The 25,388-nt window shown below is 37.3% G+C and overlaps 2 protein-coding genes across 2 annotated transcripts in view; one reads left to right on the top strand and one right to left on the bottom strand.

Annotated features, from left to right (window-relative positions):
• Nucleotides 1-25,388, bottom strand: part of MACROD2 (mono-ADP ribosylhydrolase 2) — a 2,341,201-nt gene that overhangs the window by 1,058,106 nt on the left and 1,257,707 nt on the right. The window lies entirely within an intron of this gene.
• LOC118618357 (E3 ubiquitin-protein ligase RBX1-like) lies at nucleotides 24,805-25,257 on the top strand. The gene has a single exon (XM_036244610.1). It carries the CDS (start codon nucleotides 24,805-24,807, stop codon nucleotides 25,255-25,257), a length of 453 nt encoding a protein of 150 aa, XP_036100503.1.

The raw sequence follows: 25,388 nt of genomic DNA, 5'->3' as shown, positions 1-25,388 counted from the left end.
ATGTTTGGTAAAACTCCTCTGTGAATCCATCCAGACCAAGGCTTTTGTTTTCTGTGAGCTTATTGATTACTGCTTCTATTTCCTTAGTTGTTATTGGTCTATTCAGGTTTTCTGTCTCTTCCCAGTTGAGTTTTAGAAGACTGTACAATTCTACTAATTTGCTCACTTTGCCTAGGTTGTCGAACATTAACTTTTTATTCTGTCATGTACATTTCTCCTCTGAACCTGCCCCTCCCAAACTTTTATGGCTGAATATCATGCAGCCCTTCTTACTTTGCCATGGGGGAGGTGCAGGACACAAGTTGACTCCACCTGGACACATAAATTGTTAAGGGTCTCAAAACAGATCCATCAGAACCCATTTTCAAGATTAATTTGGATATCCAAAGACAGAAGGCATCTTCCTCCTGAGATCTCAAGCTCTAGAGTAGCAACTTAGAATAGGAGTTATATGCACAGGTGCTAAATCCAAACTGGCTACTTAAATCCAGTTCTATTCCTTATGATTTGTGACTTTGGGCAAGTGACATAACTTCATAGAATGGTTATAATGATTAAATGAGATAATGCTTGCAAGATGTATAAACAAATGCCAAGCACCAGAAAGTGTTTACAGAATGTAGCTATTACCAAGGTTATTTTAGGCTGGATTGGTGGAAACATTTTTGCTGCCTGGTAAGAAGAACCTGCTTGATACAGTCCCTAGAAAGAAGCATAATGTCAAGAGAAGGAAGAAAGAACTGGATACCTGATGACATCATTTAATGCATGGATGCAGCCTTGCCTGGCATCACAATTACTGCTTGGGTTGACAAGTTACCCGAGGAAATACATTCACTCTTACATTTCTCTTACTCTATATGGAAATACATTTCTGGCATTCACAGTGGAATGAGTTCTGACTACTGTACCCACATGGGAATCCTACAACTCCAACACAAGATGTCAACCAAAGCTTTCTTCTTTCACTTGTGGTTCACTGCAGGAAAAACGCATGCCTGTGCTACTCCTTATTCCAGGATATGATGAGCTGCTAGGCAGAGAAAACTGCAAAAGACCCAATTCTATCTTTAGTTTCTATATTCTTAAATAATAGCCATGACTTTGATTTATTTCGTGACAGCATTCATCTTCATTTTTCTTTGTTAAAAGTGCCTAAGTTGAAGAAGTAGGACCAACCAAGAGGGAAAAAATGTTTCCTGTGCTGTTGGTTCTGTTCCTTCTGTCTCTGTAGGATAAGAAAATAAATTGTAGAGGTGGCTTCATTTGTTTATTTACCAGTACATGTCACATTTGTTAGCGAAACCCTGAACAGACAGTGAGGCAGAGGACTGTGAAAATGGAAAAGTGCTGAGTTCAGTCTAAAATTTCCTGTTGGGATACAATCTAAAATAAATTTAGATTCATGGGGATGAATAAGTCAAAGACAAGTTTCAGCAGCATCTCTGACACGCATACCCTAGACAGGCAGATTTGTATTTTTCAATTTGGAAAGTCAGGGTACAGAGACTTAAAACAAATGCATACATACTGACAATCTTTTTTTTTTTTTTTTTTTTTTTTTTAATATGCTTTTATTGATTTTTTTTTTTAGAGAGAGAAGGGAGAGATCAAAACATTGATGTGAGAGAGAAACATCCATCGACTGCCTCCCGCATGCCCCCTACTGGGGATTGAGCCCACCTGCTGGGCATGTGCCCTTCCCAGGGAATTGAACTAGGACTACGGGATGGGATGTCGCTCAATCCAGTGAGCCACACTGGTCAGGCCATACTGCCAGTCTTTATCTTCCTTTCTCCATTCCGTCTCTAAAATGCAGGGAAAGAGGGAAAACTCTGCCTAGACCAGTATGGATTCAACCTTCTAAGACAATCTGTATCCCCCTAACATTCAAATGGCATAAAAAACAAAAAGTGAAAACCTTTATCATAAATTACTGTGATATCTCATTGTTTGAATTTTTCTGTCTAAAATTTCTGTTATTTATTTCATTCCAAAATGGCAGGTTCACTGTGATTTTGGGTTTCCTCAATTTTCCAATACCTAAGTCAATGTGACTAGGTCTGCCTTTCAGCATTCAGCAATTAAACATTTTACGTAGTATAATTATACCACAAACCTGTGCAGCAGAATAACTATCCATAGTTCCTATATTCATTTCAGAAGTTTCCAGTGAGTGCCTTTTATGCTATACTTTATGTTACACTTTAAAAAAAAAATCTGTGTTGGATTCTCATCATTAAAAAAATATTCTAAATTATAAAAGCTACAAGTAATATTTTGTGACAAAAGCAGAACAGATAAGAAGAAACAATATATTCAAGGACTTTATATTGTTTAAAAGGAGACATTTTACTCAATTGTAACAAAGATAAAATGTTTTCATTTTGTATAATAATGTACGTAGTCCAAAATTATAGCATTTAAATTTGGAGCAAAAATGAGAAAAAACATGATGTGAAAGATTTGGGTGTAAAAATTTTATTAACTGAAGTATTTTTCAGTAATAAGTTATATTGCACTCAGAATTATACTTATAAAATAAGCTTCTATTACTGACTAAAAGCTTAGAGAGTACAGACATTTTTAAATCAAGGAACAAAACAATTTATCCCCAACTTTATGCTTCATGGGACATGTAGGTCAAAAAGATAAAGTTAATGATGCAACATTTCATTGAATACCATTAACTGGCAGCTTAAGTTTATGAGGGGGAAAAATAGAGTGATACCCAGATTATGTTAGGACTCCTTATGAGTGTTTCAATTAAAAATATGCAACCGTGATATCATCAAGCTAAAAATTTGTTCTGCATGACTGAAGCTGAAGCCTACTGCACTGACTGTATTTATACCCAATTATCAAGCTATGACCCCTGACTCGCTTCTAATGCCATCTGCCAAAGTGTTGAATTAAAACACAGCTTGAATTTCAGCCAGTTTCCAGAATTCTTCTTAATGGAAGGATTCTTTCTGCTGCATGGGACAAGAGTGATGTGATGAAGTTCTTTGCATTGGATTCAGAGATTGAGCCTCTTTCTCTACAATAAGACATTCTCTAGACTTGCCAAAGTGGGTAAGGAAGGAGCCCACTGCCAATTAGAAGCAGACAAAAAAGATCTTTCACTTTGATCTTATGGTGAATGTTCTCCATTGGGCTAAAATAGAGAACCGTTTTAGACAGCTTCTCTTTAACTACATAGGTGTGTTTAGCAAACAAGAAGCAATTAAGTTCTCACTTCTTCATTTCAGAAAAGAAAATAAATGCAAAAGGAATATATTCTAGCAACCATTGTCTAAACTTGAAGCATAATATTTTAAATAAATGCACAAAATGAATTATATGTGTGATGCATTCAATTTGTATGGTAATGGATGGTTTCTTTGAGTCTAAGATTAAGCTAATTTCACAGATATATTATTGATTAAAATTTGCAACTTTTAAAGTCAAAAAGTTTAATTTAAACTATTTATGCACACACACAAAAGAGTCTTCAGTTTATATAAGCATATCTTTTTCACATTTTTAAAATCCTCACCTGAAGATATGTTTTTATTGATTTTAGAGAGGAATGGAGGGAGAGAGAGAGATGTGAGAGAAATCTCACTTCAATTGGTTACCTCTGATATGCACCTTGACCAGGAATTGAACCTGCAACCTGGGTATGTGCTTTGAATGGGAATTGAACTCACAACATTTTGATGAACAAGACGACGCTCCAACCAATGAAGCCATAGAGGCCAGGGCAGCATTTAATTTTAAAGATCATATTTTTTAAAGTTTCTGTTTGTTTTGAATGATTCTCATGCCACCAAAATATTGATGCTAACTTATTCATAACATGCATGAAATCTGTCAAGCATTTTCTTTTATGAATTAATAAAATATCCATAAATTGATTCAAGACATATTCACTGCAATGCTTCCCCGATTAACTATAATTAGCATTTTGGTAATGACTGTATTGGCAAATTGTAATAAATTGCCTATAATTATAATCTGTCCTTACGTAGTCAATGTTCAAATGCTTTCAATAGAAACACTGTCAAGATTTACCAGTTTTGTAAAGGTGAGTTGAATCTCCCCAATCCTTAAATCCCAATATCCCTTCCAAAATTTGCTTTTCACTGTCCCCATATTTCTGACCTTCTTTATCTAACCCACACAGGACTCTGTTCCTTCTATAACCCTGAATAGGCAATGGGAGTCATAGGTTTTCCATTTTGCCTCCCCTTAACTGTTGTATTCACTTTGGTGTCCCCAACAAGTGACAGTATCTGTCCCATAGAAGATGTGAACTACCTTATGAACACTTTTCTGCCTCCTACAATTGATCTCAAAAATAAAAATGAGTTAGGTAGTTTGGCTTAGGTATTTTAGGAAAAACATTGTTAATTCAAATCGCCTAATTTAAAATTTTATTTCTGAAAAGCTTTAACATCTGACTGTATTTCCTCACTTACATCTTATTCATTCAGGAAGCATTTAACAAGCATCTGCTATCACTGTGTGCTAGCTGCCGGGTACACGTCAAATAAACAAATGTGGCCCAGTCCTCGGGGAGCTCACAGTTCAGTGTGTGGGATAAGCAAGTCACAAAAAATAAATATATAATGTTAAATTGTGGTCATACTATGAGGCCCATGAAATGAAGCTGTGATAGAGAATCATGGGCTAGAAAGAAGAACACATATTTCATTAAGGTTGTTTCAAAGTCTCTCTGGAGAAGTGACTTTTAGCTGCGACCTGAGACTTGAAGGAGTTGGTGTGGTATGTGTGTGTGTGTGTGTGTGTGTGTGTGTGTGTGTGCGCGCGCGCGTGCGCGCGTGTGTGGTGTGTAGAGAATGAGAGAGAGGCAGAGTTTGGAGTAGGAGTTGAAGAAGGTAGGAGTTGGCCTTTTTTAAGGTCAAGAAGAAACTTGGAAAGAACCTAGTGGTACAGAGAGCTTCTGAATCTTAAGAGAAAGAGGGAGTGACTAAAGGAAAGTGTGGAGGGAAAGAGACAAAGGAAGAGTGATGAAGGTAAAGAGACGAAGGGAGAAGGGTAGATGGGAGAAATGAAGGGAGCGAGAGAGAGAAAGATAAAGAAATAGTAATGGAGGAGAGAAGGGAGAAAGATAGAAATGATAGGAGAATAGAAAGATAGAGGGACAGGAAAGTAATGGAAGAGGAGAAATACAGGGAAAAAGTTAGAGGAAGTATATGGAGAGATGAGGATAAATGAATTGGCCAGAGCTCAGGTGCTACCCATCAAAACAAACTTCAGACTCATGTGGTGTTGGAGAAACCCATTTAGGACCCTCCTCCCCCCTGAGTCCCAGACTCTCCTCCTCTCTCAGCTCCCATCGCAGGGCTCCACTTAGACTCCACTTCAGAGTTTCTGGCATCTCCCATCGTCTGCCCTGCCCTGTTGAGGGCCACAGGTATTCAGCTCAGTGTTAGTCCTGGGAGACCTGATGTTTTATCATGTCTGTATCATGTTCTTTTCTTAGGAGCTGAAAGACCTGTGTTAATTCTTAAATATTTTGCCTTGTGTAAACAAAAAAAAAATTTAAAAAGAAAAAAGGGACAAAGAACTCATGGACATGGACAAGTGTGTGATCGTGGGTCAGGGGAGTGGAGGTGGAAGAGGGTATGGAAAATTTAAAAGTCACCTTTTGTGGCTTATATTGTGTCAACACAGCTATGCTAGAATTGTTTCCCAGAATCTCCTTCCCCATATGGTTCCTTTTCTGAATTGGCCAGAAGAGAAACCTGTGGTAGCTTTGTAGGTGAAGCGATCAGGTGGTCCGAGCAGGTAGTCGTTGCTTTCGTCAGGTGGTCACAGTCAGGTCTAGAGGCACTGCCTCGTGCATTGTGCTCCATGGCCAGCTCTCCTTCCAGAGGGCCAGCTCTGCTGACCAACACGCCCAGCGAGCCCCTCACCAGGTGCAGACGCACCTGCTCCTCCCTGTGGTCTCTCTGCAGGAGCTGGTCCTGCCTGACCTCTCATTGCTCCAATTCGCCCGCCAGCTCCAGTGCATGGAGGCTGAGTAGTGACTTTCCTCTGATCGCCTGTCCTATGCTGCCTTTTGATTTCTATTTCTCCAGCTTCACCAACCATTGATGACTTCTTAGGTCTACAGTAAATCCTTTATTTTGTAGAACTCATGATATTTTGCTTCCCTCGTTAAACCTTGACTGATATATGCCCTACTATACTGAAGAAAGAAAAACCATCTTTAAGAATTTACATACATGAAAAACTGACTAGGTTATAAGTTTGTAAACTAACTTGAAAGATAGTATAAATTTTAAATAGATTACAGAATAAATCTAAACTGTAATTTAGCTACCATCAAGTGCTTTTAATTACCATCTTACTTATGAAGTACATGACTACATTCTGTATGCTTTCTATGAGCAGAGAAAGTATAAAAGTAAGAGACAGGTAGGTTGCTCTTAACCTCAATATTTCAGTAAGGAGGATTATGATGTTGATGGGTATAAATATCCTAACTGAAATACAGTGATAGTAAAGCCAACAGAGAAAAATGAGAAAGCCACGAAAGGAAGGAAGGAAGGAAGGAAGGAAGGAAGGAAGGAAGGAAGGAAGGAAGGAAGGAAGGAAGGAAGGAAGGAAGGAAGGAAGGAAGAGGGAGGGAGGGAGGGAGGGAAGGAAGGAAGGAAGGAAGGAAGGAAGGAAGGAAGGAAGGAAGGAAGGAAGGAAGGAAGGAAGGAAGGAAGGAAAATTCATTGACACATCCATGTTCTTGGTTGAGGAGACAGAATTTTCTCAAAGGGAAGTGCCCGCATCTGATAAAAATGTTTTCAGGTATTTTGTGTCTTATAAATATGTATCTTGTAATTTTGCTAACAGTGTATATGCATAAGAGGATAGATTGCTTTAATCTGAACTACAACTAAAACTAGATCAGTGGTCATTGCATAGAGACAGCTCTTCTTTTTTTCAAACAAAACTAGACAATTTTCTTGCTTAAATCTCTCTGAATTAAATGGGTATGTTAACACCTTCAGTTCTCTGCAAAATTAATTTATTGACCCATTAGCAAAGAATATGAATGTATCAATGAACTCTAGCACCCCAGGAACCAGAAAATTTTTTTTTAGTTTACTGAAAGGTTCTCTACTCAAAAAAAGGGTCCCCCATTTTCTCCCTTCTCCCTCCACGTGACTTCATGCCAAAGATTATTTATAAAAAAACTGGAAAAACAGAGATACAATGAAACACAAAATATGTTTGTTCTTTCTTCCGGAGGTTTTTTCCAAATTGTGATGAAATATACATAACATGATATTTATCATTTTAACCATTAATTTTTTTTTTCTTTATTGATCTTTGAGAGACAGAGGAAGGGAGAGGAAGAGATAGAAACATCGATGAGAGAGAACATCGATTGGCTACCTCCTGCATGCCCCCCACTGGGGATCAGGCCCACAACCTGGGCATGTGCCCTGACTGGGAATCAAATCAGTGATCTTGGTGCATGGGTTGATGCTCAACCACTGAGCCACACCAGCTGGAACATTTTAACCATTTTTAAGTGTACACTTTAGTAGCAGTAAGTACATTCACATTGTTGTGCCACAATCACCACTATCCATCTCCAGAAATTGTTTGTCTTCCCAACTAAAACTCCATACCACAAACAGTAACTCCCTATTTCCCCTCCTCACAGACCCTGGTAACTACTATTCTACTTTCTGTCTCTATGAATTTGACTCTTCTCAGTACTTCATATAAGTAAAATCATAAAATACTTATCCTTCTGTGTCTGGCTTATTTCACTAAGCATAATGTTTTCAAGGTTCATTCGCATTGTGACATGTATCAGAATTGCATCTTTTATGGCTGAATAATATTCCATTGTACATGCATAGCATACTTTGTCCATTCATGTATTGATGAATATTTTGGTTGTTTTTACTTTTGATTATTGTGAATAATGCTGCTGTGAATATTGGTGTACACATATCCGTTCAAGTCCTTGTTTACAACTCCATCTTCTGAGTGTTTAAATCATGGAAACAATTATGTCAATACACATACACACAAGTAGAGAGAGAAGGAGGCCTGATATTGACTGTGTCAGCAAACTATTGAGAAAACAGGAAATTTGTCCCTCCCAGGCAGAGTCATGGGATCATAGAATGCCCTTGGTTTATTTATATTAAAACCAGGAAGCCCAGAGAAAGGAAGTGACTTGTCCAAGGTCACAGCTAGTTAGTGGCAGATCTGAGATCAGAACCGCCCAAGTTTCTTGATCTCTAGCCCCATTGATCATTCCACCTGCTTTGGAATTTGGTTCCTCAGTCCCCGAAGACTTGAGCAAGGTGGTTTTCTGCCCGTGGAATTATCACTCCAGATGTTTTCTATAGGAGCTTTGGATTTCTAACACTGGATTACCTGGTTATGATGTTTACTATGTGTTTATTTAGTGAAATATGGTTTTTTGTTTGTTTGTTTTGTTTTTGTTTTTTATGGCTGGGAGAGGTGGGGGGATAGAGAAAAAGACCTCTTATATTTTATAGTATTCTTAAAGATGTGGAATAATTTATATCAAAACAACATGATATATGTTGGCACCATTAAGTTTTTTATAAACTGCATAATTAATTTGGGGAAACTGGGCAATTCAAAATTCTATGACAGGAGTACTTCTAGAAACTTACGTTTTATCATAGGTGGAGGAAAGACAAAATGTTTTGGCTTGCTTGGAATAGCAGCAAGGAAAAAATGTGATAAAATGATGGAGCAAAAGAAGGAGTATGGTAAAACTGGGATGTATCTTCTTTGAAAAAAAAAAAGATATAGAGACAGAATAAAAAATAAAAATGCCCAGCTGGTGTGGCTCAGTGGATTGAGTGTAATCCCATGGACTAAAAGGTCCCGGGTCCCAGTTCAATTACTGGTCAGGTCAAACTTTTAGGAATCATTCCAATGTAATTTTACAAAACCCTTCCAAAGTATTTTAAAAACATGTTCATTTCACAATTATGTTAAGAGGCCAATGTAATGTTCATGTCCTTACCCAACAAAGACAATGCAAGAAATGAAAAGTACAAGAATTTAAGAATTAAAGTAATAAGCCAACCTAGGAGCAATGCAGATGTCCATAACTGGTAAATGCAGTGAAAAATATCAAACTATGAAAACATGCTACAACATGGATGAATCTCACTAAATAGAAAAAGCCAAATGCAAAGGCTATATATCATAAAGTGCCCATAAAAGGCAGAACCAGATCAGAATCGTGGTTGCTTAAATGTGGCTGAGTCTAGGAATGAGGAATGACTACTGTCAACCAATGGTTATTGGTGCCAACTCAATGCCACCAGGAATCCTCAGTTTGAGGTGTGATGAAGAAGAAAACTTTATTCAGTGCAAAACGGCTCAACTGTGATACAGTATAGATGTCAAAACAGCACAGCTGTGGAATAGCTCTACTGTGATACAGCACAGCTATCAAAACAGCATGGCTATTAGGCAGCCCTGGCACCAGGTGGCCATGGGGTCAGGCCTCTCTTTGACCAAACAGCTCTGCTCTGCTCCTCCATGGCCTGCTCTGCTATGTGCTGGTCTGCTCTGGTCAGCCCTTCTCTGCTCTGCTCCAGCAATACATCTGTGTTTCAGTTCAGCCAGGTGGTGGAAAGGGAATGTGCACTTTCAGAGCCAGACTGGAACTGGCTTATATAAAACAGAAGTTTCCACCTCTGATCACTCATTGGTCTGTCTTTATGCATATGAGGACTCCAAACTTCCCAGTTCTATTGGTCTGAAAGGCACTATCCTGACTGGTCAGAATAGAGCCACTCTGATTGGCTGGAGCTATAAAGCTCTGATTGATTGGGAAAGTCTCAGTCCTACTGGTTGAAATAGGATTCCAGGAACTCCTTTTAAAGGCTGGCTCACATGGCAGGAACACAATACGGGCAGGCAGTTCAGTGTGGACTACTCCTTCAAGGACAGTTTGTTTGAGAATCCCCTATACAGAAATGGCTGCTAAGCTGTTTTTCTTTTCTTAAAGTTTGAGCTCAGTTAGCCACCAGGAGCCCTTCTTTGTGAGTGTCTTTTTTCTCAGGGTTCACACTACAAATGGGCATACAGGATCTTCTGGGGATGATGGAAATATTCTAAAACAAGACTGGTTGCACAACTCTGTGATTTACTAAAAATTATATATTTAATGCTTAAATTAATTTAAAGAAGAAAAAGCATAAAATCATCTCAGTAGAGGCAAGAAAATATTGCATAAAATTTCAAACAAATTAGGGATAAAAGAGAACTTTTAAAACTGGATTTAGGATTTAGGACATTTACTTACCCTTAAGTCATATTTACTATCAAAACATTACAAGTCATCCCTTTAAAATCAGAAAAAGGATATCCTACCCAGCTCCATTTAACATTATACTATTAGTTCTAATAGGCACAGAAGAGAGACAGAAATTAAAGCTTTAGGTATTTAATTGTGGGGAAGGGACTACAGTTATTTTCTGATGAAAATATTGCCTATATAAAAAAGAATCTTTTAAAAAATTACTGGAATTATTAAGAAAATTCAACAAAGTTGCTGGGTTAAAACAAAAATACATTGCATTTCTATAAAATACCAAAAGAAGTGCATTAATGGACTCTTGAAAACACAGTTTTCTTTTAACCATCACAGCTATATCTGTATTTATGAAAATCCATAATCCTTGTTTGTTAGTAAATGAAATTTAACTCTAGTGGCCTGGTTCCAAAGAACATTTTATTCTTCCTCCTCTTCACTCTATTGAGCTATATACATAAGAGATATGCAGGAAATCAGGGACTTAGAGGTTTACATCTAACTTTTAAAATCTACCAGAAAATAACTGCTTTTTAAAATTGCTCTTCAGAGGTCTCCTCTGCCCTCATTATCTGACTATAATTGTAATATATTTTATGGAATTCTATACCAAAGGGCAGAACAGACTCTTTAGGCATGAAACGATTCCCAAGTCTTCATGGACTAAAAAAGGTCAAAGTAAAGAAAATAGGATCCATTCAATTTCTCCTCATGACTCCTTCCAACCTAGGCCTTCCATACAAAAACACCAGTTCCGAGAGCCTGATGTTCTTTGAACCATCAGCAGAGATGTTGAAGTAACAGGAATATAATGAAAAAGAAGCTCATGTCACGAATATTAGATTGCAACTTTTCTGGAAAACAGGAACTATTTTATCATTTTAGAAACTACAGTGTTTGGAAAATGGACTCTGGCAAGATATATGTTGAATATATAACTTAAATTTCAAGATGTTTTGTTTTATTCTTTGAAAAATCTACCTGGTCTGTTGTTTGTTGTTTCTTTTTAAACTCTATCTGTTAATTTTGTTTGTTTATTTTTTTTCCTTTATTGATTTTTGAGAGAGAGAGGAAGGGAGAGGGAGAGAGATAGAGATATCGATGGGCAAGAATAGCAACTGGCCTCCTCCTGCATGCCCTCCACTGGGATCGGGCCCACAACTTGGGCATGTGCCCTGACTGGGAATCGAACCAGTGACCTCTTTGCACATGGGATGACGCTCAACCACTGAGCCACACAGGCCAGACTTTTAATGACAATTATATGTATTTATTATCCTGCATCTGATCATTTCTAAATATAAACCAATTGGGAGTCTAACCATTGGGATCTTTTTGTTTAAATTTCTGGTTTGTTTTAGTTTTGACAATCTATAATAGGTTTTTCTCCCTTAACTATTTTTATTTATTTATTTTAATATTATGAGAATTCTCAGGGAAACTTTCCTCCAGGGAAAGTTGCTTCTGTCTGGAGTCAGGAGGTAGTCCCACAACTGAAACACTTTTTATTTTCATGCTAAGGATTTGAACCACAGACCAACATAAGGACAGCCTATAGTTACAAATTCTTATTTTCTATTTAGAGTTGAGATTGAGATACCGGGTTTTACAGTGTTGCTGTATGTTGGCCAGCAGATTTTGTTCTTGGCCATCCCTTCAGTCCTGTGAGGACCTGACTTTATGCAGGGTCTTGAGTTCAGATGTAGCCTTGGGCAGGCCTACAGCCTAGGCTCCCCTTTGCTCTAGTGGCTGCTAATCCACAGAATGTCCTTAAGTCATCTTGAGCTTCAGATCCTATGTCCCACTTCTGTTTCTGCTCCTTTTTTTCTTTTTTTAAGAACCTCAGGGATCTTCTTTACTTTCCTGCAAGCTCAGCAGTTCTGTTATATCCAGCACCTATATATTTTTTAGCTGTAAGATTTTTTACAATATCTGTTTTTTTATACTAGTACAATAGTAATCTGTATTTTAACTTATTTATTCATAAAACAGTGTTTGGTAATTCCTGTTAAGCCATTTTGAATATTATATGCCTATATCAGCATTTTTCTAATTACTAAAATTCTGCAGCACACCAAAATTTTTGCCAATCTGATTAAAAAAAATAGGTATAATTTTGGTTCATTCACATTGTTGTGTTGGATGTTGTCATTTTTTTAGTTGACAGTCTAAGGTAAAAAAAGTCCAGTAAAGGCCTAGGTGGAGGGCAGGCACCGGGTGAAGGAGTCAGTGGGGGAAAACAGAGGGGGAACATCTGTAATACTCTCAACAATAAAGGTAATTAAAGAAAAAAAAGAATCACAAAGGTGGGAATGGGGCAGGTGGTGGTTTGGGAGGAAGGTGTCAATGGGGAAAAAAAGAGAAACATCTGTAACAAAAATAAATTAATAAAAATAATTTTTTAAAAAAGGAGGACAAAAAAAAAATCAAATATAAAAAAGACAGAAAGGAAAAAGAAAAGGCCATGCCCCTGATTAGTTAGGTATTGCATGTTTTAAAAATTACTGTGCACACCAGTATGCTGCTGAGGCACACCAATTGAAAACCGCTGGTCTATATCAACAGATTGATTTTCAGCCTTTGAATGTCTAAAAAATGCCTCTGTTTCCATCCATATTCAGTATTAAATTCCAACCTATAGTTAGAGACAAATCTAATAAAATATTTTATTTTAATCTTGACTTTGATTTTTTGAATGTTGAAAGATTAATTCTATGCTCCACTGGAACAGTGATGAGAAAACCCTTTATCTCAGCATCTAAATAGAAATTAAGTATAGCTGACATGTTCCAGAGACAGGCATTCTAAACTGGATTTTTAAAAAACAAAACAACAATGTACTCCCCACTGAAAACAATTCTTAGTGTTGGTTCTTTTAAAGATACTTGTTTTAGGGAAACTTTCAGTTTATACATAATACTGATTCATTTAAAAATAATAGAGGTGTTTTATTCTTTTGATAGAAAGAAAAGCAATGTCACTCCAAACAAACAATCATCTCTCAGGAAGAAAGCTTCTACGTAGGTATAACAAATTCTGAAGCTTCTATGTGAATTTGACAAATTGTGAATGTAAAGGAGATACAAAGTATATATGTAAAGAATGTAAAGCAGAACATACTGGTAGTAGACAGAAGGGTTTAATCCTGATTTTGCCATTTACTATTCTAGGAATAATCTCTCTAAGCTTTGAATCCTTGTTAATAAAAATATTGGTAATGCTCTATGTCATATTTTGAAGAGCAAAGTGGGGTAATGAATGAGAAGTTACAAAAAAAAAAAAAAAGGATTTTCTTCTTCTTACTGAATACAACTTTGCCTACTTGGAGAAAAAAATGTAAATTAGTAAACTACTGCTGCTGTACCAACATCCAAATGGTGGTTTTAAGAGAAATAATAATTTACTGCACTCTCTTCCATGCCAAGTCATGTTCTTATTCCAGCTTCTTTGTGTGTTTACTAATAGTCCATTGGAAGCCTAGCATCTTCTGATATGAGTCTCGGTCTAAGTTTTCAGAGGATACATAAAGATACCACTTTTTAACCCGAGTGCAATAGTGCTAACGCAATTAACTTAGGTCCAGTTACTATCATTGCCAAAGACTTATAAATGAATTTTTTACTGAGCTCATACTGTGTGCCATCAACTGTGCTAAACATTTTAAATAGAATTAATTTTGACATTACTACATGCATAATGAAAATGCATCATTAGTCCCATTTTATATATGTAGAAACTGAGACTCAGAGAAGTGAACTGGCATGTCGAGTTCATAAGGCAAAGAGGTGGCAAAACCAGGATTTGAAGGAGAAAAGTCTAATCAAAGCTCTGCTCTTTACACTCTATTACACTTTCTTCAGCCATGTATGTGTGTGCGCATGTGTGTGTGTGTGTGAGCATTCACTGCTCCTTTACATAGACCACTGCCTTATCCATGCACACATATAAAGACATGAAACATTTGTATCTGTCCTCAAAAATTATGTGTCTTTAGTAAAAATATTGTAAATATATATTTAACCAGACAAATTAAGCAATTCAATGTTTTTTTCTAGAATTGTTGTAGATTAGAAAGTAATAATAATGTACTTATTCAGCAAAATATGGATTTAAATACATAGAGAAAAACACTATTTGATAACTATAAGGGGAGTTTAACATTTTCTCTATCTTTTTTCTCCTTAACTAGGAAAAAGCACATGGGGAAGGTGTGAGAAAAATGGTGTCAAATTTATTTTTTCCTGTTTATGACAAAGAGTAAGAACTCATTCATTTTTTAAAAGTAAATACATTTTTCATTGGCTTGGCACTAAATGAGCTTCTAATAACAATAGAGTCAAATAACAAATATGACTAGTATTTCTTTAGAAAAGTATATATATATACATACATATATATACATATATATATATACATATATATATATATATATTAAACTCTTTAAATAAATCAAATTTAGAAATCTGTCCAATCCTACAAAATGGTATTAAGATGTTTTAGTGGGCTCGTTAGCCTTAAACTGCCTTTTCTGGATGATTTGATCAGATGCTCCATTGCCTTTGAAAGACCTAGCCAGAAAGGCTCTAGGCCTAGAAGGATTGGGCATGCTAACCAGAACCCCTTTCAGAAATACAAGTAAAGGCCACAAATCTGATCATCTGATGCACTTGAATTCATAGCACTCCTACTGTTTTCATATTTCATTTCTATAAAACTTCCACCATCCTAACATGGTTAAGATTTAGGAAGAGAAGCAACAAACAATTGATTCCATACTATGCATTTTGGAACTATATGTTTGAGCCAGAAAACCTCCCCTTGACCACATCACCAGCTAGGGGGTCAGGAAAGGTCATTAGATACTTAAGAGTCACTTGTAGCACTAGGTAAGCTTAAACTGGATATTTAACTCTGGTTCAGAAACTGGAGCATGTTTCTGAGTTTCCCACTCTAAACAACCACCAATGTATAACTATATACAAAAATATATGGCTAATTTGAGCACCATAATCACTCAAAGTTAAGAGGTTTCCTGGCTCATTTGCTATTGTGTTTCCTTGGACCCAAAGGACCACAGCATCAGTGATTTCTTCAGTAGGAGGCAATGAGATGCTGTCAAAGGGCCAGAGAGCCTTTGAGGCCTGAGGAGATGGCCGGTAAACTTGCACAATCCTCCCAATAAATCCTCAGTCTAACCAGAGTAGCCTCAACTGAGAATGACTAAACCTACATTCACTGGATTGGTAATCCCTCAGAAAAATTCCAGTTGCTTGACATAGCTTGATAAGCTAAAAACTACATAATCAATTATATCCAGTGCTGATTTTCATCACTAATTATTTAGCTCCTGCTAGCATGACAACCAGCTAGAACTAACCACATCCATCAGAAGCAGTGGGTAGGGCAGGTAGAGCTTTTTGAGACAACAGTTTACATATGCTAAATAACTAGGGACAGAAAAAACAACGTTTAATTGGGCCCCAGGAACCAGCAGGAGGACTTGGACTATGCCCCTAAACACAGCTCTCCTAAGAGTTAGGACTCCAGAATTTCTGTAACGGTGTCTAAGAAATAGCTAGTAGGCTTGTTTGGTTTCATTTGCATAAAAATTACATATTTCACTTAGATTGTGTTAATGTATTATAAACGGGGTGACAGAAGGTTGGGGCTCAGGAGTAGAAACTGCAAGTTTCCTCAGCTCTCAATGCACACCACTGTCTCAAAGCCTTTTTTGAAAAATGGAAGAACTTTCGGAGGATCCAAAATGGCGGCGGAGTGAACGGAGCTACCCAGACCGTCTCCCAGAACCAAACTGGAATTACAACTATAACACAGACAAATCGATGGAAAAGGCAACAGAAAAGCAGCTTGCAAGGACCATATAACCAGAGACACTGACTCGATCCTGGTAGGCTTGCGAAGGCGTGAGAGGGGGGCTGGGAGCCTACAGTCAGCAGCGGCCTTAGCTGTGAGCAGCGCCCTCGGGTTACACTCCCAAGTGGCTCCACAGCACAGAGCTGGGACCGAGGCTATAAAAGAGACAGCCACTCACCTTGGGCTCCGGCAGAGGGAGGGCAGACTAGACTGGAACTGTGTGGGGACACTCGGGATTTGGAGGGCGCTCAGAGCTTTTGCAGAGTTCTGAGTTGCTGCCAAGCAGGACGGTGGCCATCTTCCTCCTTCTCAGGGCTCAGGGGAGAGGCAGCAGCCCCTGCATCAAAGATCCAACCCCACCCTGTGGGCCACTGAAGTGCTAATTGAGGATCATTAACAACCAGCAAAAAAATTAAGATACCTAGAAATAAACTTAACCAAAGAAGTAAAGGACCTATTTGCAGAAAACTACAGGACATTGAAAAAAGAAAGAGAGGGAGATCTAAAAAAGTGGAAGCACATACCTTGTTCATGGATTGGAAGAATTAACATCATTAAAATGTCCATACTACCCGAAGCCATCTATAGGTTCAATGCAATCCCCATCAAAATACCAATGACATATTTCACAGAACTGGAACAAATACTTCAAAAGTTCATATGGAACCAAAAAAGTCTCCAAATAGCCACAGCAATTTTGAAAAAGAAGGACAAAGTAGGTGGGTTCACAATACCAGATATCAGGTTATATTACAAAGCTACTGTAATCAAAACAGCCTGGTACTGGCACAAGAACAGGCATATAGACCAGTGGAACAGAACTGAGAACCCAGAAATGGACCCAAGGCAATATGCTCAATTAATATTTGACAAAGGTGACAAGAGCATACAGTGGAGTAAAGACAGCCTCTTTAATAAATGGTGTTGGGAAAATTGGACAGCTACATGCAAAAAAAAAAAAAAAAAGAAAGTAGACCATCAACTTACACCATACACAAAAATAAACTCAAAATGGATAATAGACTTAAATGTGACCTGTGAATCCATAAAAATTCTAGAAGAAAATGTAGGCAACAAAATTTTGGACATCATACGGAGCAGAATTTTCACTGATACATCACCTAAGGCAACAGAAACAAAGGAAAAAATGAACACATGGGACTACATCAAACTAAAAAGCTTCTTCACAGCAAAAGACACAACCATCAAAATGGAAAGGCAACCTACTGTATGGGAGAACATCATTCTCAACGATATATCAGATAAGGGGTTAATTTCCAATGTATATAGAATACTCATACAACTCAACAAAAGGAAGACAAAGAATCCAATTAAAAAATAGGCAGAGGAGCTGAACAGACACCTCTGTAAACAGGACATACAAATGGCCAAGAGACATATAAAGAAATGCTCAACATCACTAATCATCAGAGAGATGCAAATTAAAACAACAATGATGTATCACCTCACACCTGTCAGAATGGCCGCCATCAACAAATCAACAAACAACAAGTGTTGGCGAGGATGTGGAGAAAAGGGGACTCTAATACACTGCTGGTGGGAATGCAGACTGGTGCAGCCACTATGGAAAACAATATGGTGTTACCTCACAAAATTAAAAATTGAACTTCCATTTGACCCAGTGATCCCACTTCTAGGAATATACCCTAAGACGCCTGAAACACCAATCAGGAAGAATATATGTACCCCCATGTTCATAGCAGCACTATTTACAATAGCTAAGATCTGGAAACAGCCCAAGTGTCCATCAGTTGACAAATGGATAACAAAGCAGTGGTACATATACGCAATGGAGTACGATGCAGCTGTAAGAAAGAAAGATCTCTTATCTTTTGAGACGACATGGAGGGACATGGAAAGTATTATCCTATGTAAAATAAGCCAAGCAGAAAAAGACAAATACCACATGATCTCACTTATATATGGAATATAATGAACATAACAGTCTGAGGAATACAGTAGACCCAGAAACATGGAAGTAGGGCACAGACTGACATCCCTCAGAAGAGGGGGTTGTGGGGCTGGGAGGAGCTAAACCACAGAACTTATATGCATGTATGCATGACCAATGGACATGGACAACAAAACCAGGGACAGGGTGGCGGTGGGTGGGGAGGGGGGTGCCAATGGGGTAAAAAAGGAGAAACATCTGTAACAAAAAAATAAATAATTTTTTTTTAAATGGAAGAACTTTCAATTGAGCTAATTTCAAATACTCAAGACTAATAGAACTTTGATGCTAAGTGAAAAAGTTTGAATTAAAATGAAAGTTTCTAATGGGTAATGACATACATGCCTATAGATATCTGCATATGTTTAATATTTGCTTATCATGTAAAAGTATCATATTTTTTTCCTCTAAAACAAACATCTGAAACTCTGCACTGGCTTCAATTGTTCTTAGACTATACCCTCACCCTGAACTTTGCCAACAAGATGATGTTGAGTTGTGTCTAGCCAAACTCCTACTCACACCCTTGACTCAGTGAAACATCATCTCCAAAGAGATTTATCTAACTGCCAACACCTACTTCCACCCAGTCTTACTAAGTAGTCCTCCCTGATATTCTCTCAAGCATTTCTCTTTATCTCTTTACCATCTAAAGTAGACAGTAATTGTGTATTTATTGCATGTTTATTATTTAATATGTCTTTCTTTCCTTCATCCCCATCCACCCTAGATTAAAAGGCCCAAGTGAACAGTATGCACATCTGTTTGGCTCTCCACAATACATTCAGTGTCTAGCACATAGTAGATATTCAATGCTTATTGAATAATTGGGGTTGTACAAAAAAAGAACATTAGATAGCATTTAATAAAAATTCAGTTTATCCATTAGTAAAATGATGGCTAGAGAAGTTAAATAATATTGTGATCCATGTTCACATAAATTGTTAAAAGCAGATACGATCTATAGACATCATAACAGCTAACATTTCTATAGTACTAACCACTAACTATAACCAGGCTCTGTGTGTGTGGGGGTATTCTTTTAATTGTCACAAGATTCCTGTGAGATAACTATTATGGCTTCTCTATTTAACATATAAAAAAAATGAGGCAAAAGAAAGTTAAAGTGATTAGTTATTAATGGAACTAAAATTGCAACCCATATGATTAGGTCTTACCCACCGTGATATACTACCTCTGATAAAAATAAAGACAAGTTCAAATATCTTTGTGCCTATATTGATATAGATATGGATAGATTTATATATAGACCTTCCGTTAACTCTCATTCCAAACCTCCTCTGTATCCATTTCTATCAATGGATTCATTAACAAATGAAACCTCAAACTTGTCATCTATAGCTTCTTAAATCACTAAGACCTGCCATTTTTCTCCCATTTGTCCTCTCTCTCCCATTTAACTGCCAGTGCCCATGCTTGTCTTGTTACTGTTGCTTCAGACAATTGCAAGAGCATCTTTATTATCTCCTTCTACCCATCTTTTTTCACCCACCCCATTCTTCAAACACTGCCAAAATATTAGAGGCCTCCACTTGCCTCTAAAATGCACTTCAAACTTTACCAGGTTATCCAGTGACTCTCTATGCCCTGGTCTCTACTTAACTTTCTAATTTATCTCTTACTTGTTTCTTTTATGCACTTTTTGTTTTTATTAAGCCATCAAGATTCTTAGTCTCTAAAAATACCGTAAAGAGTTCTATTTACACTGCTTTACTAATTGATTTCATCTTCTTGAAATACCTCTCCTCTCCCAGTATTTTCTATGTAAGAAAGTCATTAAAATGTCCAGGATCCAACCTTTCCCAGTACCCTCAGCTAGAATTAGTATCTTTCTCTTCTGCTTTCTGATATCCCCTAAGAAACCTGAAACACCAATCAGAAAGAATATATGCACCCACATGTTTGTACCAGCACTATTTACAATAGCTAAGATCTGAAAACAGCCGAAATGTCCATCCGTAGACAAATGAATAAAAAAGCAGTGGTACATATACACAATGGAGTACTATGCAGCTGTAAGAAAGAAAGATCTCTTATCCTTTGAGACGACATGGAGGGACCTGGAAAGTATTATCCTAAGCAAAACAAGCAAACAGAGAAGGATAAGTATCATATGATCTCACTTATTTGTGGAATATAATGAACATAACAGTCTGAGAAATGGGGTCGTCCCAGAGTCGTGGAAGTGTGGTACAGACTGACAATCTCCAGAAGAGGAGCTTGGGGGGGGGGGAGAGCTAAACCACAGAACTTATATGCACGTATGCATGAACAACGGACATGGACAACATAGCTGAGGACAGGGGGGAATGAGTGGGGGAAAAGGAGAAACATCTGTAACAAAAATTAATTAATTAATTAAAAAATAAATAAACAAATAAATAAAATTAAAAAATAAATAAATAAATAACATTTCCAACCCTGGCCAGTTTGGCTCAGCAGTTAGCGCATCAGCCTGTGGACCAGAGAGTCACAGGTTAGGTTTCAGCTAAGGGCATGTACCTCAGTTGCAGTTTGTCCTTGGCCCTGGTTGGGGTGGTGTGGGTGGCAACCACTTGATGTGTTTCTCTCACATCGCTTTTTCTCCCTCTCTCTTCCTCTTTTACTCCCTCCCGCTGTATCTGAAGATAAATGCACAAAATAAAATAAATAAATAATAATATTTCCAGAGGGTCATAAGTTTCACAAAACTGTGACTACATGTAAACATAGAAAGAAAGGCAAAGAATGAACTAAAATCAGGGCAAAGAAAGAAAGGAAATATTCCCCCAAATCATATTTTCACCATGTAACAAAAATGTACACTTTTTTCCAAGGCTTTACCGTTTTGTTTTATGAGACATAAGAGAGAAAATGCCATAGAGATTCCAGAAAAGATTCTTTCTGTGTTTAGTGGTTAACAGGGTTTCAAACACAAATTATATCTTATAATTACAGACTGAATATTGTGTTTAATCTTTACACACATATATTAAAAGGAAAAGGAAGTTTCCTTTGAGGGTAGGAAAAAAAATGTGTTGCAGATAATAGTCTATGCATTTGAGGGAGAAAAATACATCAGGTCATCAACAAAAGAGATAAAGAGCAGTAACTATGGTCCAAGTCTTCAGATTTCCTGCTGATAAATGTGAATTCAATAAACAACTCCTTGTCATCCAATGGGTGAGATTTCTGAGCTCTTGAATCACTTTACACTCCATTAGTGTCTATTTGCAGTCTATTCAACAAGTCAATGATCTTATTGTAGGATTTCAAAAATTACATCTTCACAGGTAAACACAGAAGCCATCAGCCGTCCTTTTAAAAAATGAATAATATTGTGGAAACCGAGGATGAGATTTCCATTTGCATTGCAAACAGATGACAAGGACCAAGGATGTTTATTAAAATGAACTTAACGCACAGGTAAATTGCAGGTAATATCATTGACCTCCTGATCTCTCTGTTTTAACCACCATATTCTTTCTGCTCAGAAAGAAATGAAACATTTCTACTTGACTCTATTTGAATTTATTCTTACTTTTACTAAACTTTGAGGTGTATGTGGAGAACATAATCTCTCTGCAGAACTCAATTTTCCCATCTGTGAAATCAGGGAAGAGTAACTGTCACGCGGAGGTTTTTGTAGGGATAAATGGAAAATACCTATGCCAAAACTTGTGTCAAGCTATGTACAGGGTGGGGCACACATAGTGTACAGTTGTGAGTATGGAAACAGAGTTTATTTTTATATTATTAATTATTAATTAGTGTATTATTTTCCATATGAAAAACTGTAAACCTACTTTTGCCCCCATCCTGTAAATGCTGGTTACTGTTGTTATTACAATTAGTGTTGGTATATATTATTATTATAACTATTGTCTTACAATTTGAAATACTTTTAACACAAAAAAGAAGAGGTGCCCATTTGGAGTATTATAGAAAAAAAAAAAAAACATGCAAGTTAATAGCCACACATTTTAAAATCAATTTAAAGCCATTTTCACAAAGGTGGGCTTTCTTCTCTACTTGATGTCACTGCCAAGGGAGCATGGTGTGACTCATTATAAAGTGATGAAACATCTGCATTTATGTCTTAATTGGAATCACACGTTCTGTGTTCCTAACAGGAGGTGTGATGCGGGGGCAGACAGAGTTGACATGCTCCAAGGGGTAACTACAGAGAGTTGAGTGAAAGGGCTATTTTTAAAGGTGGGATGATATAGTACACTGAGGCTCGTATGATTGGGGAGCCTTTACTACCATTTGGTCTAAAGGAACAAGGGGAGAAACTGGTCATCGGAACCCAGTGAAAACTGTTGCTGTGGGAGACCACTGCATCTATAGAAGAATATAGCCACTGCTAACCTGCATCTGCAGGTGCAATAATAAACACCTTGGCTTCCTTCTTGTCCTGTGCTCAGATTTCCTGCCAGTGCCCACCACTGGCTGAGGTAGCCCAAGTGATGCAGTTCATAAAGATCAGCCTTCTGGGAAACACAGCTGAGTCTCAAAGAGATGAACAGTGGATTAAGGAACAAAATAAAGACAGAACACTAACCTGAACATTACTAGTTAACACAGACTATTGAGTTTATTATAAAGATTATCAAAAAGGAGCAAATAATCAAAACACAAACTCACAAGACTAAAGAACTGTTCAGTGCTAACCACATAGACACAACAGGTTCACAATGACCTTTTACAACTTTGACTAAATAATGGTGAAACATAAATAGTTGATGAGGAAGTTAAAACATATTTGACCAGTTTAGTGCTGTAATCACACGTAACTCACAAAAGAACAGAATTCATCTGACACAGGGTGTTTTTATTTTACTTTCACATTTAATTTTTCTACTGGAGGCCAATAGAAGAAAAATTTTTCTACTGGAGAAAAATAGAAGAAAAAAAAAGATAGTTGTGTAAATGACTTAGCTAATATTGCTACTGAGTCAAATCTAGTTTTACCATGGGTCTGCTAAGGGGAAGGCAGTGGGGGAGGGGCAGGGAGTAAGCAAGCAGGAAGCTGCTTATTTTCCTCTAAAGACATTTGGTCTTCCCTCCTCTCCCAAAGGCACTCCTCATTCTGATCTCCTAGAAAAGGGAGGAAGCTGAGATGAATTCTAGACGCTCAGAGTAGTTACTCCAGCAATTCTATATAGGATGGACTTAGACAAGGGAATCTGATAGAGAGGGTTGCTTGGGTAAGTGACTTGAAGGTGGAAAATACTGTGATTATATCAGAGACTGACTTAAATTCAGGTTATTGGAGCAGTTAGATGATATTGAGTTAATAGAGTATAAAACAAAAGGGACCAGTCTTCCCTAAAGAGGAAACTAAAAAAATAATAGTGGATACCAATGAGAAAGCTACTGTCTGTGTTATTAGCTATGAGTAATAATTTGTTATATTTGAAGCTTTTTAAAATGATATTAAATTTATTGTGGTGACATTGGTTAATAAATTATATAGGTTTCAAGTGTACAATTCTATAATACATCATCTGTATATTGCATCGTGGGTTCACTACCCAGAATCAAATCTCCTTCTGTCACCAAATATTTGACACCTTGTACCATCTTCTACCTCCCGCAACCCTCATTTCCCTCTGGTAACCATTTTTTAAGACTATTTTAGAGCAGTTTCAAGTTCACAGAAAATTTAGAAGAAGATACAGATTTCCCAAACAACCTTTATTCCTACGTATGCATAGCTTTCTCCATTACCAACATCCTGCACCAGAATGGTATATCTGTTCCAGTCAATGAACCTATATTGACACATCATAATCATCTAAAGTTCACAGTTCACATTAGAGTTGATCCTTAGTCTTGTACAAATGTATAATAACATATATCCATTATTATACTATTGTTCAAGGTAGTTTCACTGCCTTAAAAACCCTCTGTACTCTGCCTATTCATCTCCCTCACCCACTCCCCACAACCCTGCACAACTACTTATCTTTTTACTGCCTCTATAGTTTTACTTTTTCTAAAATGTCATCTAGTTGGAGTCATATAATATGTAGCCTTTTCAAATTGGCTTCTTTCTCTTAGTAATATGAGTCAATGTTCCTTCATAGCTTGATAGCTTATTTTTTTTAGTGATGAATAATAGTCCATTGTCTGGATGTACCACTGTTTATTTATCCATTCACTTACTGCAGAACATCTTGCTTGCTTTTAAGTTTTGGCAATTATGAATAAATCTCCTATAGACATCTATGTTCAAGTTTTTGTGTAAACCTCAGTTTCAACTCTTTTCAGTTAAATAACAAGGAGTATTACTGCTGCATCTTATGATAAGAGAATGTTCATTTTTGTAAGACACCACCAAACTGTCTTCCAAAGTGGAAGACATTCCCATTTCCATCAGCTACAAATAAAAGTTTCTGTTGGTCCACATCCTTGTCAACATATGATATTTTCAGGGCTCTAGATTTTGGCCATTCTCACAGATGTACAGTGATATCTATTTGTTGTTTTAGTTTAAATTTTTCTGATGACATTATGTATTACATTATGTATCTTTATTATGTATTACTACTATTTTTATTTTATTTTTAATACTAAAAAAAAAACACAGAAGAATAGAAATTTTCCAACCATTAAGCCTATGTTTCAACCTGTATGGAAACCCAAGGAATGTGGCTATAGATCCCACACTTTTCCCCATGGCACCGTCTTAACTCATTCAAGCTCCACTCATTTTAAGATTTCTAAGAGCAGGTGTGTTTCCAAAACGGCGGCAGCGATGGGTGTGGATACACCGAGCGGCATGAACAGCAGTGTGGGCAAGACGCGCTTTGAAGTGAAAAAGTGGAATGCAGTAGCCCTCTGGGCCTGGGATATTGTGGTTGATAACTGTGCCATCTGCAGGAACCACATTAGGGATCTTTGCATAGAATGTCAGGCTAACCAGGCGTCTGCCACTGCTGAAGAGAGCACCGTTGCATGGGGAGTCTGTAATCATGCTCTACACTTCCACTGCACCTCTCGCTGGCTCACAACACGGCAGGTGTGTCCGCTGGACAACGGAGAGTGGGAATTCCAAAAGTATGGGCACTAGGAAAAGAATATTCTTCCATCAAGCTCAACTGTTTTGTTATTCATTTAATGATTTGTCCTTCTGTTACTTAATTGTAAATTAATAGATAGAATGGGGTCTTTTCTGCTTTGTCTTTTCAGTTTGCTATTCCT

This window comes from Molossus molossus, unplaced genomic scaffold (assembly GCF_014108415.1).
Source record: "Molossus molossus isolate mMolMol1 unplaced genomic scaffold, mMolMol1.p scaffold_m16_p_6, whole genome shotgun sequence".
Lineage (NCBI taxonomy): Eukaryota > Metazoa > Chordata > Mammalia > Chiroptera > Molossidae > Molossus > Molossus molossus.
The sequence above is the reverse complement of the archived record's forward strand: the minus strand, read 5'-3'. Positions and strand labels throughout refer to the sequence as shown.